This window comes from Calidris pugnax, unplaced genomic scaffold (genome assembly GCF_001431845.1).
Source record: "Calidris pugnax isolate Ruff unplaced genomic scaffold, ASM143184v1 scaffold13, whole genome shotgun sequence".
Classification (NCBI taxonomy): Eukaryota; Metazoa; Chordata; class Aves; order Charadriiformes; family Scolopacidae; genus Calidris; species Calidris pugnax.
Genome location: NW_015090810.1, coordinates 4424729 through 4441594, shown reverse-complemented (window position 1 = coordinate 4441594; position 16866 = coordinate 4424729). Strand labels below are relative to the sequence as shown.

Here is a 16866-nt window from a genome sequence, read left to right as displayed (position 1 = left end):
AATTTTTGGAGTCCCTGTCTAGATATCCATTAATTAAGCCTAATGGTCAGTTTTGGAAGTTTCATCTTCTTATGAGCAGTGTGTGATAATAATAATTATTGCATCTCAATGTGTTTACTTCTTCCTGATTGCTGATACTCGGTGGCATCCACTAAAGGAAGGCAGAAACCTTTCCTGTGTCACAAACCTTTGCCTGTGTGGTGCTGGTGCTTCTGTTGCAGCTCTAGCTTCAATAGTTGCACAAGTGCCTGTTGAGCAGAAGGTACAATAGATGTGTGTAGGGAACACTGGCTGCTGGAGGAAATACTATAAAACCAGGATTTTTCAAAGGTAGTCTACCTGTGATCCTATCAAAGTCTGTGGGAGCTTGACTCTTGGCTCCATCAGAAGGAAAGTTAGAGTGGTACTGAGTGTGTTGGGGATTTCCCCTTCAGGTTTTATGAAGGGATAAAAGGAACTCTGCTTCCTTGAATCAGCAAGGGTCTGTCTGTTTTGGCACAGAAGCCTTAAATTTTACCTTTTAAGCCAAGGTTTATCTTCACTTTTGTAATTCAGGAGCTGTTAGCTGATGGCTACAGCAACCCCTTCTAAAAATATACGTGGAGTCTGTGAAACAGATCCCTGTTTCACCGGCAGCAGCCTATGCGCAATACGTGACCTTGACTTTAATCTTGTGAGCAGTGTACCCTTATCTGCAGTGTAGGATTGTAAATTACACTTTAGAAATGGATAAAGAAATCGGCGGGAGTTTATAGGCTCTGTTGTTAAGTAATGGGGATGAATATGCTTCTGTGATGTTTATCGTAGCAGAGAAAATACCAGCTCCAGTTTGTATCGTGGTTTTAAAAAAGAACAAGCTGACATGTGATTTGCGATGCAGCCTTTAATCCCAAGATACCTTTCCAGTTTCAGTAGTGTGCCAGTATTCTCCCCTAAGATAGCTGTGTCTGTTCAGCGGGAGCTTTCCAAGAGTGATAAACAGTGAATACTCATCCCCCAAGTAAAAAACAGTAATCACGACTATCTGAAGGTAATCTTTAACTGCGGTAAGATGAACTGTCCCATTCAGTGTCAAATCAGACACTGTCATGTTCTTCAACAACAGTCACGTGACAAATCACGTGTTACCTTAGTAGTATGAACATTTGTGATACGCATTTGATTGCAAATGTAGGTGTGACCTCAGTTTCTCTACTGCTGTGCCAGGTTGTTTGCCTTGTCAAACCAGAAATTCTACCAGCCTTGCGTCTGAGATATTTTTTTATTTTATTTTTTTTGTTAAATATTTAGAGTAATTTTTGTATCCTAAAATAATAGGATTTTAATTTTTTTTTTTTTACATCTCCAGAGGCGGTTTTGGTTTGTTTTGTTTTTAAGACCATTCTGTTTGATCTGGTAGCTGTCTTCTAATTCTGCTTGTGCTTATATTACTTTCTGCTGATTTCCTAATTATTAATAATTTTTACCTGTGGATGAATCTCTTCTTTTTTTTAATTTCCTTTTTCTTTTTCTTGGTGAAGACTAAGTCACTCTGTGTGTGTTCAGCAAAACCTTTTATAGTTAGCTTCTTTGCACAATATTGTTCTTTGGCCAAGCTAGCAATGTGCAAGTCTTATCATGCTGTTTAAGAACTAGTTTGATAATGAGGGGTAAGTTTATTTTGATTCATTGTTATCTAAGGTCTATGCTGACCCAGAAGCAGGGCATGTGCTTTTTTATGGTCAGATGCAATACTTAATTGTGAGTTCCCTGAAGACCAACCACCCATTGCAGGCCAGAATTAAGCTTGGCAGCTACAGTCCTGGGAGAGATTGCATCTCCTGGAAAGGTAAAAATATTTCAGCCATGTGCTGAGATTGGCGTATGCTAATGTTATTCCAGCACTTACTTCTCCTGCCCAAAGGTGGCTTTTGTTGTCTTGTTTGGGAGATTCTAGGTCGCTAGAAAAGCTGATAATTGTGCTGGAGAGTAAGTCTCACTGAATTACCTCATCTCTAGCTCATCCTGAACAGAGAAGAAATCTTCTAAACGTCTTGTTTTGGTGTCTAAAGCTGAGTGTTCCTCTTCCTACCACTGTGCAAAGCTTATTCACTCTCTCCTCAGCAGATGAGAGATCTCTGACTGGTAACCTGCTTTTGTCCTCTGTCACAATGTGATTTGATTTTGTGAAGCACACTGGTTGGTTTTTTATTTGGGGGGAAAAAAAAGCAAAAGAAATTATATCTGTTGAAGGAAGCTGCTGGTGGACTGTTTGAAATGCTAGAAAATGTCTGGGAAGATGCAATTAGTGGCTGGAAAAGGTATTATAAAAAGAAGCTGTGGTATGGGAAGTGTAACTGCACAACTACGAGACAACTGTTTTGTAAAAACCAATCTATATGCTCAAGCAAAGCCTTAATGCTTCCTGTCGATTTCAAGTCAGCAGTAGTTATCTAAATAAGCTGTTATCTAAAGAATTGATATCAACGTCGAAGTGTGTGTGGAACATAAAGTGGATTTAAGACCAAATGCAGTAACAGTAACTGTGTGTTAGTTTCAGATGTTTCCTCTGCCTACATAAACGTAACAGGTGCTATTAAGGAGTTTCTTACCTTGCATTTCAGGGTTCAGAAGGCTGTTGGTGATCTGTTCTGTGCAGGACTGATCTTTCAATTGATCACCCAGAGCTGCGTGATCTTTTGCTCTTTGTGATGGACATAGCTCTTAGTGAAGAGTAGTCAATGCTATTGTCATTGTAATATTTCAGCACTGAATGAAGTTTCAGTTACTTTAAAGTTTGGCTAGAGGAAAAAATTCTCTCACAGAAACAGGTCTTTTCTTTCTCAATTGCATTAGTAGAGGAATATGTATAGTTCAGTTTTAACTCCAGATTTGGTGTTGTAATACCCATATAAAGATGTTCACTTCACCATTACACTGGCTCCAAAATTGTCTATGCCACAGTACAACACATTTAAAACTCTGTCTGGAACACAGATATGTTGGGCAAAAACCAAACCCTGTAAACCTGATACAGTTAACATGGATTTTCAGGTGTATTTTAGAAATAAACGGTTGGTCATTTGGGATTAGATTCTTTACAATGGGAAATAATCATATATATAGACATTAATCTTTTAAATCAGCATATGGAGAATTAAAAAATATTAGATTTGGAAAGATAATTTATGAAACTCCATAGATGCTGCAGGGTATCAGCCATCCATTTAAAAAATTACACTTTTAATTAAAAGATACGTTATCTCTAAAGTTAGTGTCTGTAGAAGATGTATATTAGTGCATGAAAGTATTAAAACAGGCAAATATTTTATTTAGAAAAGCACAAGATGCTTTCTTATCTCTTACTCAAAAATTGGAAATACACCAAAATCTTGTTCCTGCAGATGCAATCAGTATTGCATCCTTCCTTCCGTTCCTTTACTTCCTCTTGGATTCTCCTGTTTGTCCTCCTCCGGTTGCTATATGTGACATGTGTATTGATTTCTTCCCAGCATATTTTGGTATATTTCTGTATGATGTTTATGTGATTTTTTGGGGTGTTGGTTTTGGGGTTTTTTTAATATGAAATGTAAGGTGATTAATTAAAGAATGTATGCAAGGTTTCAGACAGATATAATCTGCTGCTGGTGTCCCTGCACTTGTACTAGAATTTCCCCTGCAAAATCAGGACCTGGCACATGAAGCTCTTGAAATTGGCATTATATGTTACAGTAGCAAGTCCCGTGTCCGAGCTGCTCACCGGCATTCAAGGGTACTCCAAAGTCTAAGGACAAAAAGCCAGAGAAGTGAGAGGTCAGTTTTTGTTGATCAGTGTGATTCACTGCATACTTGGTATCAGAGAGGTGCTGCAAAGGCATCACTTGGGTGTGAAAAGACTATCATTGAATTCAGGAAGACCATGCTGCCAAGTGCTGCATAGTAAAAAGCACTGATATGAGAGGTTGATAAATGGGTTGGCAGCAAAATATATTTGTGGAGCAGGAGGCCAGTGGGATGCTTAACTTGGAGATGGTATTTGGGAAGTAGGACGCTGAGCTCTCAAATGTCTCAGGCTTTTCATAATAGGTTGTCTTGGCCCAAGCCACAGGAATATTCAATGGGGATATCTTCCTTTATGTGACACTAAAATACTTGTAAGGTGTTTTCTGGTTTGTTTTTTTTTATTATTATTTATTTTATTTTTATTTATTTTATTTAATTTTTAAACCTCACTGAATTCAGAAACTTAAAAACAGAACTGAAAAAAATTCTTCTTATGAATAGGTCAACTTGGGGTTGGTATCATTAGGTTGTTTTACCTTCCTAAGTTAATAATGCCGATAGTGTTACCATGTCTGCGTACTGATCTGCACAGGAACAGTTTGGATCACAGACTGGTCCCTACCATATTTATTAGGAGACAAACATGCTGTTTCTGGAGGTATTATGGAAAAGGTGGTGTAAAGAACTGAAATGGATGTCAGAGTTACAGAGAAACAGGTATATAGTAGGGCAGGGAGGCATTAAGACAGGCAACAAAGCAGTAAAAAGTCACACTTCATTAGTTTCATTGCTAATGAGGCAAGTCGTTATGCTCCTGGCAGTATTCTTGGCAGCCCAGGTGGATCCAGTGATGCTCTTTGCCCCTTCACCTTCTGTCCTGCCATAGAGAAGTTATGGTCTGCGAGGTGCCTGTGATGAGCATGCGACCCTGGCAGGCAGCTGTTGTGAGAGTGTCATGCAGGAAAGAGTTAAGTTGTTTTTTTTTTCTGGAATATGAAATACACATATAAGATTGAAAGGCAGGTCTTTGGGAGAGAAATCTTTTTCTCCCTGATACGTTCTTTCCCCCTTCTTGCTTTCAGGATTGTACTGACTAATTCCTCCTTTCTTGCAGCAGCTACGGGAATATGGCTTTTGCAAGAGAAGTAAAAAAGATATAGTTTCTGTGCTCATTCAGATTAGTTCCTGGAGCAACAGTAAAATGCTTTTAAAAGAAAACTAAGAATATGACTGGACAGGATTTTTGTCACTTCTGGTTTGCTTAAAAGAGAGAGATATCCAAGGATGTGAGCGTTTGGTGACGTGGTTAGCTGGGGAAGGATGATTACACCACTAAGCTTACTTCTTCTAGCACTATGGAAAATAATGCCCTAAATTAAAATTTGGAAATAGGAGAGGAAACTCATTTGAGCAAATATTCATTAATTAAATTAATGTTGTGTGAATTAATTTAATTAATGCACAATTAAACACCATATATCACTGTTTGTACCCCTTTGCAAACTTATGAATAGGTCAGGTAAAGTTACAGAGTCATCAGAAAGTTTGTCCTGTAATTTATTCCTGAGGAAGAAATTGAGGCCCAGGATCTTCCATGATTTTATGTTCATGCCACATAGTGCATTAAAGCTGTCATAATTGATTAATTTGGAACTGATGGCATCAAATGTATGTTGCCTTTCTTTTAAAAAAAACGATTTTGTATTGCTGTTGAGTAAAATACACTGTTCATCTGCTGTACCATTCATTTCCCAAGTAATTTATTAAGGAGTGTAACTTACTCAGTAACTTATGAAACCTGTGACTGGGAGTCACATTTTTATTATTTGTGTATCTGTCTATAATTTCTTTCAATGTAAACAATTAGAATTGTCACAAACCAAAATGTTACTCAGTTGTTCTGGCAGTATGCAACGTTTTAAAAATCTGTCATCCTCTTTGATTCAACCCACACTAGGAAAATATTTGTTAGAGATTTAATCAGTTTAGGAGCATGTGAGCCCATTAAGCTGAATGGGAGACTCTCTTAATAGCCTGCCTTATCTCGGTTGTGATGGACAATTTGCTTTGATAACGCGTGTTGCCTTTTCATGAGGTTGGATAAAAGCAGATAAATAAAAGTGTACTGTATGTAGATTATTGCACTCTGTTGTTACTGGATCATAGAATTTGTGTTCACAAACAAATGAAACATTTGATAGTGAATAACAGCTTTTAAATACATTACCTTAAGAATGTGAATGTCTGTGAAGTAACGTATCGTGGAAGGTGGTCATGAAGTGTAGCAATACGATAATAATCATCTTCTTATCACCTTAGCATAGATGTTTAGCGACAGGTACAATGCTGCTGAGACAGCCTAATAATACAGATGCAGGATGACTGGTTGCCCTTCTGAAAAGATGGTAATTTAATACTACTACAAGTGCAGAAAAACACATGCCATTTAAAGTCATTAGCAGGGAATTGGAAGATGGAAGAAATAAACTAAAACCCATGTAGGATATGTTTTGTGTAACTGGACCTTATATGCAAGAGACATTAAAAGTACAAACCCAACCTTTAAGGGTGCAAAGGTATATTTTGAAGATAAAATATGGACATAAAGAGAACAACACATCTGAACTGCACTGCGCTGACTTTCCTTGTTTCCTGGGACGGAGCACCCCCTGGGAGTGGGACTCATAAACTCCTTTCCATTCTGTTGTTTACACCTATTTCTGATTTGACTGAGGCATATGCCCATGCCATTTTTTTTTCCATTAATGAAATTAAGCCTTCTGTTTTAAGGACTATTAACTGTCAGGTTAATGTTTGATTAGTGAACTTAGTATTTCTCCAAGGTCCCCAAGAGCAGAAATATAGAAGGAAAAACTGTGGCAAGTTGTCATTTTTCACTTTGTAACAACAATTGAGAATTTGATACCATCAAATATTTTCCTTGAGGAGGGTGTTCATGAGTGGTGATTCCCACTTAAGTTGCATTCTTTAAAGCCGCTCAGTGTCTCTAAAATAGTCAGCTGAAGGAAGAGGATGGGTGTGAGTAAAGGAGAAAGGAGGCAGATGACTGGGGACAAAAAGTAAGCTTTTTTAATATTCCTTTTCATACCACAAAAAGCCATTTCAATAGTAATTTTCAAGTTTAATTTTAACTTTCTGTCTTCTACTTCTTTAGCTTGGGTTTTTTTGGTTGGAAAATAGAATTTAAAGTGATCCCTGGGAGATAAACTACTGCTTGCATAGAAATCAGACTTTGGGGAGCGGGGAAGGAGGTAATGATGTTTTTGCTAGAAGCTGCCTTATGTTCAGGCTCGATGAAGCTCATCTGCAGAGCACAGAAAGTGTCACTGCACTGCAGGGCTGTGGAACTAGGACTGTCTTTTAGTGAGCACCGCTATGGCCCTGGCTTCATCTGACCAGCTAGGAGAGATTTGGGGACAGAAGATGATGCCTTCCTGTGGCACTACAGGAACCCTCCTTGAGATGTAAGCAGTATAAAAATAAACCCTCCCTCCACCTTCTGTTTTTCAATGGCAACTTGCCCAAAGGGTGGGGTCTAGTCCAGTGAAATGCTCTCTGAGGGGCAGCGCTATCTATTTCCCCCTTTTATAACTCACCCTCTTGGTTATCCTGAGATGAGTACTTTGTGAACGATGAAAAAGTATAAATCCTAGAGAGTTACACCGATTTTTTTTTTTTTTAACTGAGTTTCCTTTCCATCTGGTGTTTTTCAAGGGTTGGGAGAAATCTTCCTCTCCCTGCTCCTCAAATGTCAAATTCAGAAACACCTGCTTTCATTGGAATATTTATATTCTGATTACCTCTAATGAAAGGCAAAGCCAGCTTTTTGGCTTATGGGAGCTGAAGCTACCCATTAAAAAAAAAAAATTACTAAAACCTCCGTTCCTTTAAATGTGTAGACTGTTGCTGAGTTCACAGAGTGTCATGCTTGTTTGGAGGCACTAAGTTGATTCTCTGAGCTTTGCATCACTGAGTGTGACAGCTCCTGAGAGATTAAATAGCTGCTACCATCAGAACTTTAATCAGTTTTTCTTCCATTTCTGCAAGTACAGAGAAGGATAGGTGTACTGGCAAAGTGTCACAAGGATTACACTGCAACGCTTCCTGGATAAACTTCAGTGCCACTCAAGTGGGGGAAACAGTACTAAATAATCTCATGACAGCTGTCATGTTTCCAAAAGTGCCTAATCAAATCTAGATACCTTGTGGGTACATCCAACATCTACTATCAGTCACTTCTTCTGCTTCCTTCTGTGCTCCTAGTAGAAATGTGATTACCTACTGAACTGATCAAGTAGCAGTTCATTTACAATGATCTCTGTTTTGTATTTCAATGCTACATGTAAAACTATTTATAATGAGTGGGTATTGGGAAGTTAGGGAGAAAACCTTCTAACCTCTTCAAATGCCTCTTAAGTTACATGTTCATAGAATTCACTGTGGCTTTAAAAATTATTAAGTTCTTACATGGATTGTACTGAAAGAGCACGAGAATTTTTCAAAGGAGAAAAATCAATATTTATAATTTAGTTATAAAGAGCTTCTGGACATGAGAGGGAAGAGTGGAAGGGAGGTCTCTTGCTTTTTCCTTTAGGACGACAGATAAATTTTTATACTTTTTAAAAATAATCTGTGTAACTGAATTGTGGTCTTTCTAGTCACTCTGCATCTCCATTTTATCTGGGCTGTAGATTGAATTTCCCCATAGTTTGAGAATAGAAATAGCTGAATCCAGAGAAGAAACCTTATTGTTTAGGCTCTTAATGTAAATGAGCTATGGGCAATGTTGTGTGCATTAAATCTACTTCACTTCACTATGTATTCCTTATGGAATGACACAGGAGAAAACAGCAGTCTCATCTTATGTAGTCCTCTGGATAGAGGTTGGTTGAGGTTCCCAACTTGTAGACAGAAATATATGAGAAAAAAAAAACACTAGAGAAACAAGAACCTATTCCCGTCAAAACTGATTGTGTCTTATTGTCTCTCTACTGAGCAGACATTACAATGGGTATATATAAAAATATAAACATAAATAAATATACATAAATGGGTATATATTTTTTAATCTAGGAATTATAGTCTAACTATGGTGAGAACACTAAGTACCTAACAGTCACCTCCCTTAGGAAAAGAAATAAAAGTGTCCCAAGGGGGAAAACAGAATGAGGTGGGTATGGGAAAAATTGTATACTTAATGACTTTCTTATATCCCTCTGTCAGCACAAGTCAGAGAGCTCCTGCAGAAAAAAAAAAAAAGCAATCTGTGTACACTGTGGAATAACTGATCTCGTGAGGTTCTTGTTACCGCTTTGTCCTGACTTTCTGCAGAGATAAAGTACTAGGTAACTGGTGTTTATACAAAACATTGAAGAAGACTTGCTCTCCACCTGGATTTTGTGGTTCCTTTGGTTAGAGTTATAATCTTTTCCCTTACATTTTCCAACCCCCTGACCCATGTCTTGATCTTTCTGTGCTCCACCGGGAGCCTTTACTAACTATTTTAGCAGGTGTTTTGGTATGTTTAGAATATATTATTGGTGGTTTCGTTTCTCCTGTGTGATTCTTTTGGTGAAGAATGTTCTTGCACTTCTGCTAAAAATAAACAGGAATTGCAAATGAATTTAATTTTAATGACAAACAAGTAGTTTTAAAATGCAAGTGATAAGAACCAAACATACTATTGTTGCCTTTAACATATTTGCTTTGGGGGAATATGGTAATATGCCTGCAAGCAGAAATGCAACAAAAAGTAGACATTTTCAGGATATAATAAGAGCTCATTACAGAAATTTAATAGTATTCTGTCATGTTACTTCTAGTTATAGTTTTACACTAGCAAGTCTGAGGAAGTATTTGAAAATTAACAGCACAGAAATTAGCTCTGAAATATTAGCAAATTACTATTACTTTTCCATTTATGATAGTGCTGTTCATTATTAATATGATCATTCATTGTCATAAATAATATTCACCTCAGTTAAAATTCCTCTCCATCCTCGCTTCATGTTACAGAATCGATTTCTGACTTGCTCAACTTGGATAGCTCTCAGCGTGCCACCTGACTTCCTTCGTCCATGCGAGGGATGGGTGTGTTCAGCAATCTCTGCTTTGCACAGCATCGATAGGAGTGGTCTATAAAGGAGGACCAGGCTTTAGCGTGGGTAGGGATCTCCACCAACTCCAGCACTTCAGAGTTTCTGATAGTTCTGGAGACCCTAGATATGGAATTGGTACTCATATTCAGGATCCAATCCTGTAGTCAGTACTGGAGGCAGAGGATGCTATGTGAGTTTTTATCTAGATAGTATTTTCCAGTATCTTTTGTCATAAACTGAGTAAAATATATCGTATGAATATTGCGTCTCCTCTTGTCATTTATTCAAATATGGCAAGACTATACATCTTGATTTTTAAGCACATAATGTTTTCTCAGCTGCCTCGAGGCAAAACGCAATAGTTGGGGTCGTAGTAGAGGTGTGATTTTAAGCTTAGAGTTCAGATATTAGGGAATCTGTGGAATATTTGTTTTTTCCATGCATAATCTTTTATTCATTTTCAATGCTAGTCTAGTGTTAATGAGGCCGTTTGTATTTAGTACTTGGATATATTATGCTGAAATTATAATTCTTTTCATTTCTAGTGCCATTAGTATTGAAAGAAGCCCTTTAATTGAGAAGAATTATACCATGATTTAGTGAAGTGCAGCAAAATATTATTTCGGTGTGTGGCTATAAAATTGGAATAAAGTTGTAATTGCTTTATTGCTGGATCCGTGAAAAAAGAGGAGCACCTGTGAAACTCTATTTTGTAGGCAAAAGTATCCACTGGAATGTTGTTACCAAACACGAAATTCTGCAAATTTTATCAGTCGAGTCAGTCCATTACTGAGTTCAAGATGCTTAGATATGTGGATTTTCTTAGTGAGTTCCAGCATAAATGGGTTAACTTCACAAGTGCCCCAAATCCTCCTTTATTTAAACATTGACCACCACAGTAAATAAACAGAAGTTGCCAAGGAGAAGAGTAGTTGATCGAATAGACTTACATTGAGCTGAACAGCATTAGAAGTCAGTCCCCTGTACTGAAATTCCTTAGTGAATGCAAATTTATTCACATTAGAAGTGTGCCTGACTCACTTCAGAGATATCTGACTTAGATACCTTTGTTTTGGTCTGTTTTATTTAGGGGGAGGGAGGGGATGCTTAAGGCCAAGTATCATTTCCTTCTTTAAGAAAAGAAGCCCTGACAAAAAACCCCGCAACTGTGGTGCGTTAGGAAAAGTTACTATCTTTTTTGTTGAGTGTTGATGCTGTTCTGTAGACCTTAATTTTGATTGAGACTGAAAGCAAGTGTGATGACTTATAGGTTATCTGTTTGCCGAAAATGTACAGTTAGAGAAGCAGTAGAGAAGAGAAGGTGGAAAAGAGCTGTAAGGGAAGAGAGTCTCCAAATTCACATCTGCTTTTCCTTATGTTCTGCTACAAGAAGCAATATGAAAACACTAATTATCCTCTTAAGGCGATATTTATGTACATATATTCATGTAGCCCTCTCAGTACTGCATACACAGGCATATTTGTGCATATTTGTAAATAAAGGTGCATAATATGTGCTTAGGGGAAATAATCACCTGGATATCTTGCATATAATTCTGGAGCAGTTCTTTGTTTGATGTAACTGACTTTAGTGAGCTGATTTATGGCATTCTGAGATTTTGTTGCTGTTGCCTCTATTGTAGCCCTCCTACATCTTTTCTTGATGGATTATTTAAAATGTTTCACTTTTTTAATTGTACGTGGGCTTCAGAGAGAGCATGCATAGCCCAGAGACTGAGGATGTCCTGTAGATGCCATATGATGAGACAGCAACATGAGCAGCCCAACATGTCGTATTCAAGAAAGGACAATTTCGTTTGATTCAAAGGTCATTTACACTTCTGTGCAGATCATAACCCAGCTCTTTAACTTGGCCTGGTACCAAAAAGGTAATCAGTGCAGTATGTTTAGGAAGTGCTGATTATAGCGTATTTGTTAATGGTTTAACTCATACAGAGTTGAGCTTTGCTTCGCAATTACTTCAAAGGCTCTGAGTCAGACCTTGATGCATGTTCTTATGTTTGAATGGAGCCTGAGGTCTCTGTGACCTGGAGGCAAAGTCTGCTCTGGTTATTCATTGTTGTACAGCTAGAAACTCAGTCAAGCTTCACTTGGGTTCCTTTTTACTCAATGGACTTTGGAAAAGCCTTTTTTTTGCCCCATTGCAGCCCTTGAGAGGATAGAGAACCTTACCTCTGAAATGATGATGTCTGTACCCAATGCAAGGTAATGTCTCTGGAAGAACCGCAAACTTCAACACAGCTGTATGGCAGAAACCAGCAGTGGATTTTTCCTGTCCAAAATTAGAGTCCAAGTAGCGACCAAAACTCTAAAAGCTGTGTCACGTGGTACCGGTCCTTTAGAAAGAGGGTCATAACCTATATGCTTGTGTCAACAGCTCAAGTGATTTTTAATTTTTGTTTTACTAATTTGTAACATGCCGGACGTCAGTGGAGTCAAAAAAACACACCAGAATATCTGGAAGCTGCATGCTGTTATTCCCGTTAAAAGTAGGCCTGTGTTATGTAGGATATCTCAGATACTGCTGTGTTCAGGCCTAGTCATTAGGAAGGTGGTATTTTGTAAATTTTGTCAGAACTAGTTAATAATACCCTGCAGTTGTCATACTGTTTCAGAGTGAAATACTGTGGTTTACTATAACATTATTTTTTGATAAATGTACTTTTTTGTTCCTAGCATATTCCTGGAAATGGTTGTTGAAAACTTTGAATCTATGCTTGGGAAGACCCCTAATAAATGGAAAATAAACTGTAGAAAATAAGTTAATCCAAATATAATAAGGTATTAACAGAAAATTTATGCCAATTTATAATTACATTCCTAATAAAATATTGACAGAAACCTGTTTGTCTCTGTTAGATTATTTTTTTTTTGAGTGGGAAAAATCTTGTTTTCCACTTAGATGATGCTTTTTGTACTGAAGTATTAGATTGGTTGTGGAGGTATTGCAAAATTACAGTCTGTCCTGAAAAAATTTACAAAAAAATTCTAATTTCTGAAAATAAGAAATAAATATATTTAATGAGTTGTGTTATTGACTTCTGTATATCTAATGCAGTCTGTGAACTTCAGTGAAGGTAAAGCAATTGAGCATAATCTTATAATTTAGTTTGGTCTGTTTATGGTTGAATAATTTTCACATGAGGTAGCAGATTGGATCAAACTACAATAAAGTAAAAGTTAAAATGGGTTGCTCTGTGTGGAATCAGTGCCAAAAATGGAAGAATGTTTATATTAACCCAATACATATGCACTAGAAAAGCTTATACATAGTTTTTCATGCATACTTCCTGTATCTCTAATAAAATCTCAGTATTTCTGTGTCTTATTAAAATTAAATTCCTTGCATATATTATATTAAATCTTAAATAGTTACTCAGAAGCGATACTGAAACTCATATATGTAACAGTTTTTCTCACTAAAGAAAGCACACTGGAAAATTGTTGCTGTCTTGTGTTTGTGGTCTCAGTTTCCATTGGTGGCTAATTAATGGTGTAAAGATGATATAGGAGATCTCGGAAAGCGTTATACATGGGCTTTTCAAACATTAAACCTCTCCCTGGTTTAATACTGCTGTTTCTTCTGACTGTTAGAACAATTAGGAGTGTAAACCAGGTAAGGAGTAACAGGAGAGTAAGCCAAGAGGCATGGATGTATTGGTCTGAGATGATATTTTCCCAGAAAAGTTAGGGAAAATTAGCTTTCCAAAATGCTGTGATCTTTCTCTGGAATGTGAGTTCCGCTCCCCCACGCCGTGCTGTCTGACTCTCTATCCCCTTCATTTCATGCATTAGAAATATAGGAAGGTGGCATATTTAGCCAGATCAGGTGGAGAGGTGCTACTGGTTTGTCACGGGAGGAATACCTGTTGAAGCCGAGTGGGTGAAAATAGGTCTTAAAGCAAAAAGATGCTGATAAGGGAAATATGAGACTATAGTCACCATGAAAAAACAAAGTCTAGAGGTTAAGATGTTGTTTCTTACAAGGAGGATGCAATTCTGAAGCATTTTTCCGGTTTGAATAAGGTAGGCTAATAACCTATGAATTTTTCATATGGAAGTAGCTTGGTTGATGTGTAGTTGCCTGTTGTAGCAAAGGACTACTCACTGTAGGCTAGAAGATCCTTCTCAGACCTCTTGTCTTACAAGAGTGGGGTTCTGACCAATGGTCCTCACTTTCTTCATTTCACAGTCTTTGAATTTACATACCGTACCTCTTGGTAACATGGTTGTTTGGTTTTATGTGTTTGTCTCTGAAAGATAGTCCCAATTTATGCTGAAGGGAAACTTACATTTCTCTTAGGTTTATATTCCTGAAGTTGATCCTCAGTATCTCTTCCTGGCAATAGACTGTTTGCTGGGTGGTATAAATAAGTTGAAGGCTGTAACTGCCTGTGGAGAACCTTGTGTGAAGAACTTCACCAGAGCATAACTTTATTACTGGTTTGCAGTAGCAGCTTCTTCTCTTTGCTGGAACAAGCCAGCAGAGGGAGGTACCATTGCGTTTGCCTAACAAGGCATTACACATCATCTTGTCATCGAGAAGAAATGCCAGCTGGGAAGTATTTCCTGTAGGGCTTCAACAGTTGGGATAACTGATTTTTGTTGTTTGTCATTCACTGTTCATTACATGTACCAGTTTTCATGCAGGTGTTTAATTACTGCTATGGTTGCATGTTCAACCCAAGGCTCTAGCTCCAAGAAGCTCATAGTGATTTGAGTATTTATGTGTAATGAAATGAGTTTTAAGAGAAAAAGGAGAAGAAAAGGGCTCTTTTTTGTTTTTCTGTTATTTTGAACTTAGTTTGTCTTCTCCTAGTGTTTTTGGAAACCCATAAAATAATTTAAAGGGTAGTAAATTTAAAGTATGTCATTGCACATTTCATTTGGTATATTTTGCAGGGAATATTTAGAGTCACTAATTTGTCCTAGATTTAATATGAATCCAATTAATTCAGGTCACAGAGCAAGAAATAGAACTGACTAGAGAAGTCAGTTTCAAACATTCTCTTGACATGTTGTTGTAAGCCTGTGGCTGTTTTATGGGAAGAATAGGAAGTAAAGTAGAGCAGGAGAATGCTAGTAGAATGTTTAGCTAATGACCTCTATTATAAACGATTATTATTAAGATTCCATAAACATTGTTTTTTACCATTGTGTTTTCATCTCCAGTGGAAATTCTGAATGCCTCTTTCCTACACAAAAGTGAATGTTTCTGTGAAAATTTCAGCAAAACCAACAAAAGCATTTTCCAGTAATAGAAGAATGGTGAATATGTTCTCTTTCAACTCTTCTTTCATTTGATCAATTGCATCAGAGAGAAAGAAAAAAAAAAAAGAGACTGAAAGATGGTAGTATATTCGCTAGGGAGGTGTGAAAGCTAGTTTTGGTTTCGGTGAGCTACAGTTGTTTGAAGACTTGCATAAATATGAATCACTTGTGATTTATATTTCATCCAAAGACAACGAGACAGTCGGCTGCAGTATGTTATTTGCATGTAGCTGAGGTACCTCTGATTCATACCCACGAGTAAGGCTTCAGCTCTTCTGGAAAGGTGTCTGTGGAAATAAAATCACTGACTGCAGTCGATATTTAATCATGCCCTAGTGAGCAAAAAGTGAGCACTGAATAAAGCTGTGTTTTGCAGGTAGGCCACATGGACAAAGGTGGGTGCTGACTGATCCCTTTACTGCTGTCTCATTTAGCACATTTGCCAGGAGCTGGCAAATGATGAAATTTGAGGCATGAATTCTTTTTTTTTCTGTAGCTGTGAGAGATACATTTCATAGGGTTGGATGTGACTTCTTAATAAATGTGAAATCCTTGCTCTCTTAGCGCTTGCATAGACCTCAATACCAGCAAGCTGTAAACTATAAGCTGCAAGTGGGGGCTTATGTACATAGAATAGTGCCAGTGCTTACTGGGGTAACCCTGGCCACCTAAATAGCTTTTGGGGAGTTGGTATGGCCCCTGCTGAGCAAAGAAAGAGGGTGTATTGTATTGACTGTAAATTGTTTTCATGTTCTGTCTGCTTTGCTGTAGGTAATCATGCAATGAGAGCAAATAATGCAAGCCAATAGCATGTGGAGAAAAATAATGGGAACTTATTATGGATAAATGTAATTGCACATTTCATGCTTTGCTTTTTGTAATCAGTCCATCAAGTCAAACACTAAAATACATTAATTAAACACCAGTTTCACACAGAACTCAGTAACTTGTTAGCCGCCCTTAAAATATCGATACCATTATCCAGGTTGCTCACAGTCCAGTGCGGATCAGCATTTGGCAGTCGGGTCCAGCTGTGATTATTCAAATTGATGAACTCCATTGACTGGCAGTGGCAAGCAGAACATGCCCCATGGCTGCAGGCTGACTGCTGTGTTACTTCATCGGGCCTGTAGCAATTAAGTCAAATCACGCTGAGGACCAGTGTCTCCTTTAACTGCATGGTAGCTATTCAGGCTTTGGGCATCTATGGCCTTTTCCATCATGCACTATGCTTTTGTGGTCTTTTGAAGAGCTCCTTGGCCCTAAGCAAGGGAAACAAACCATTGCTTAGTCTAGCAGAGCAGGAGTGTTTAGGTGAGAGGCGTATTATTATCCAGAAAACAAACTCTGGTTTTGATAGCTTTTGTCTAAGTCAATGCTAAACAGAAACTGAAGGTACAAATAACAATATTTACTAAATATTTAATCCAGAAAATGTCCAGCAAAAGCAAATCTCAAGCCATATTAGTAGTAGGATTTTTTTTTAATATTGCTTTTAATGTACTTTATTAATGGTTTTGCATTTGGAGGATCTTTACCTGTCTGTACAGTCTGTGGGCGTATCAGGCCCTGTATCATCATGGAATTTCAGGCACTTTTATAAAGGTTATATGTATTACATAGTTAGATCTGCTTTTGACATTTAATTTAGGAGTATCCCTGGGGGGAGCTAAATTCTTATGCAGTCAATGAA

At 37.6% G+C, this 16866-nt stretch overlaps 1 protein-coding gene across 1 annotated transcript in view; it reads left to right on the top strand.

Annotated features, from left to right (window-relative positions):
• Positions 1-1642: 1642 nt before the first annotated feature.
• MOCOS (molybdenum cofactor sulfurase) overlaps positions 1643-16866 on the top strand; it is a 206320-nt gene continuing 191096 nt past the window's right edge. Inside the window, exons 1-2 of the mRNA XM_014938434.1 lie at positions 1643-1649; positions 1882-1968. Coding sequence (XP_014793920.1) covers positions 1643-1649; positions 1882-1968 — 94 coding nt within the window. The remainder of the gene's footprint in view (positions 1650-1881; positions 1969-16866) is intronic.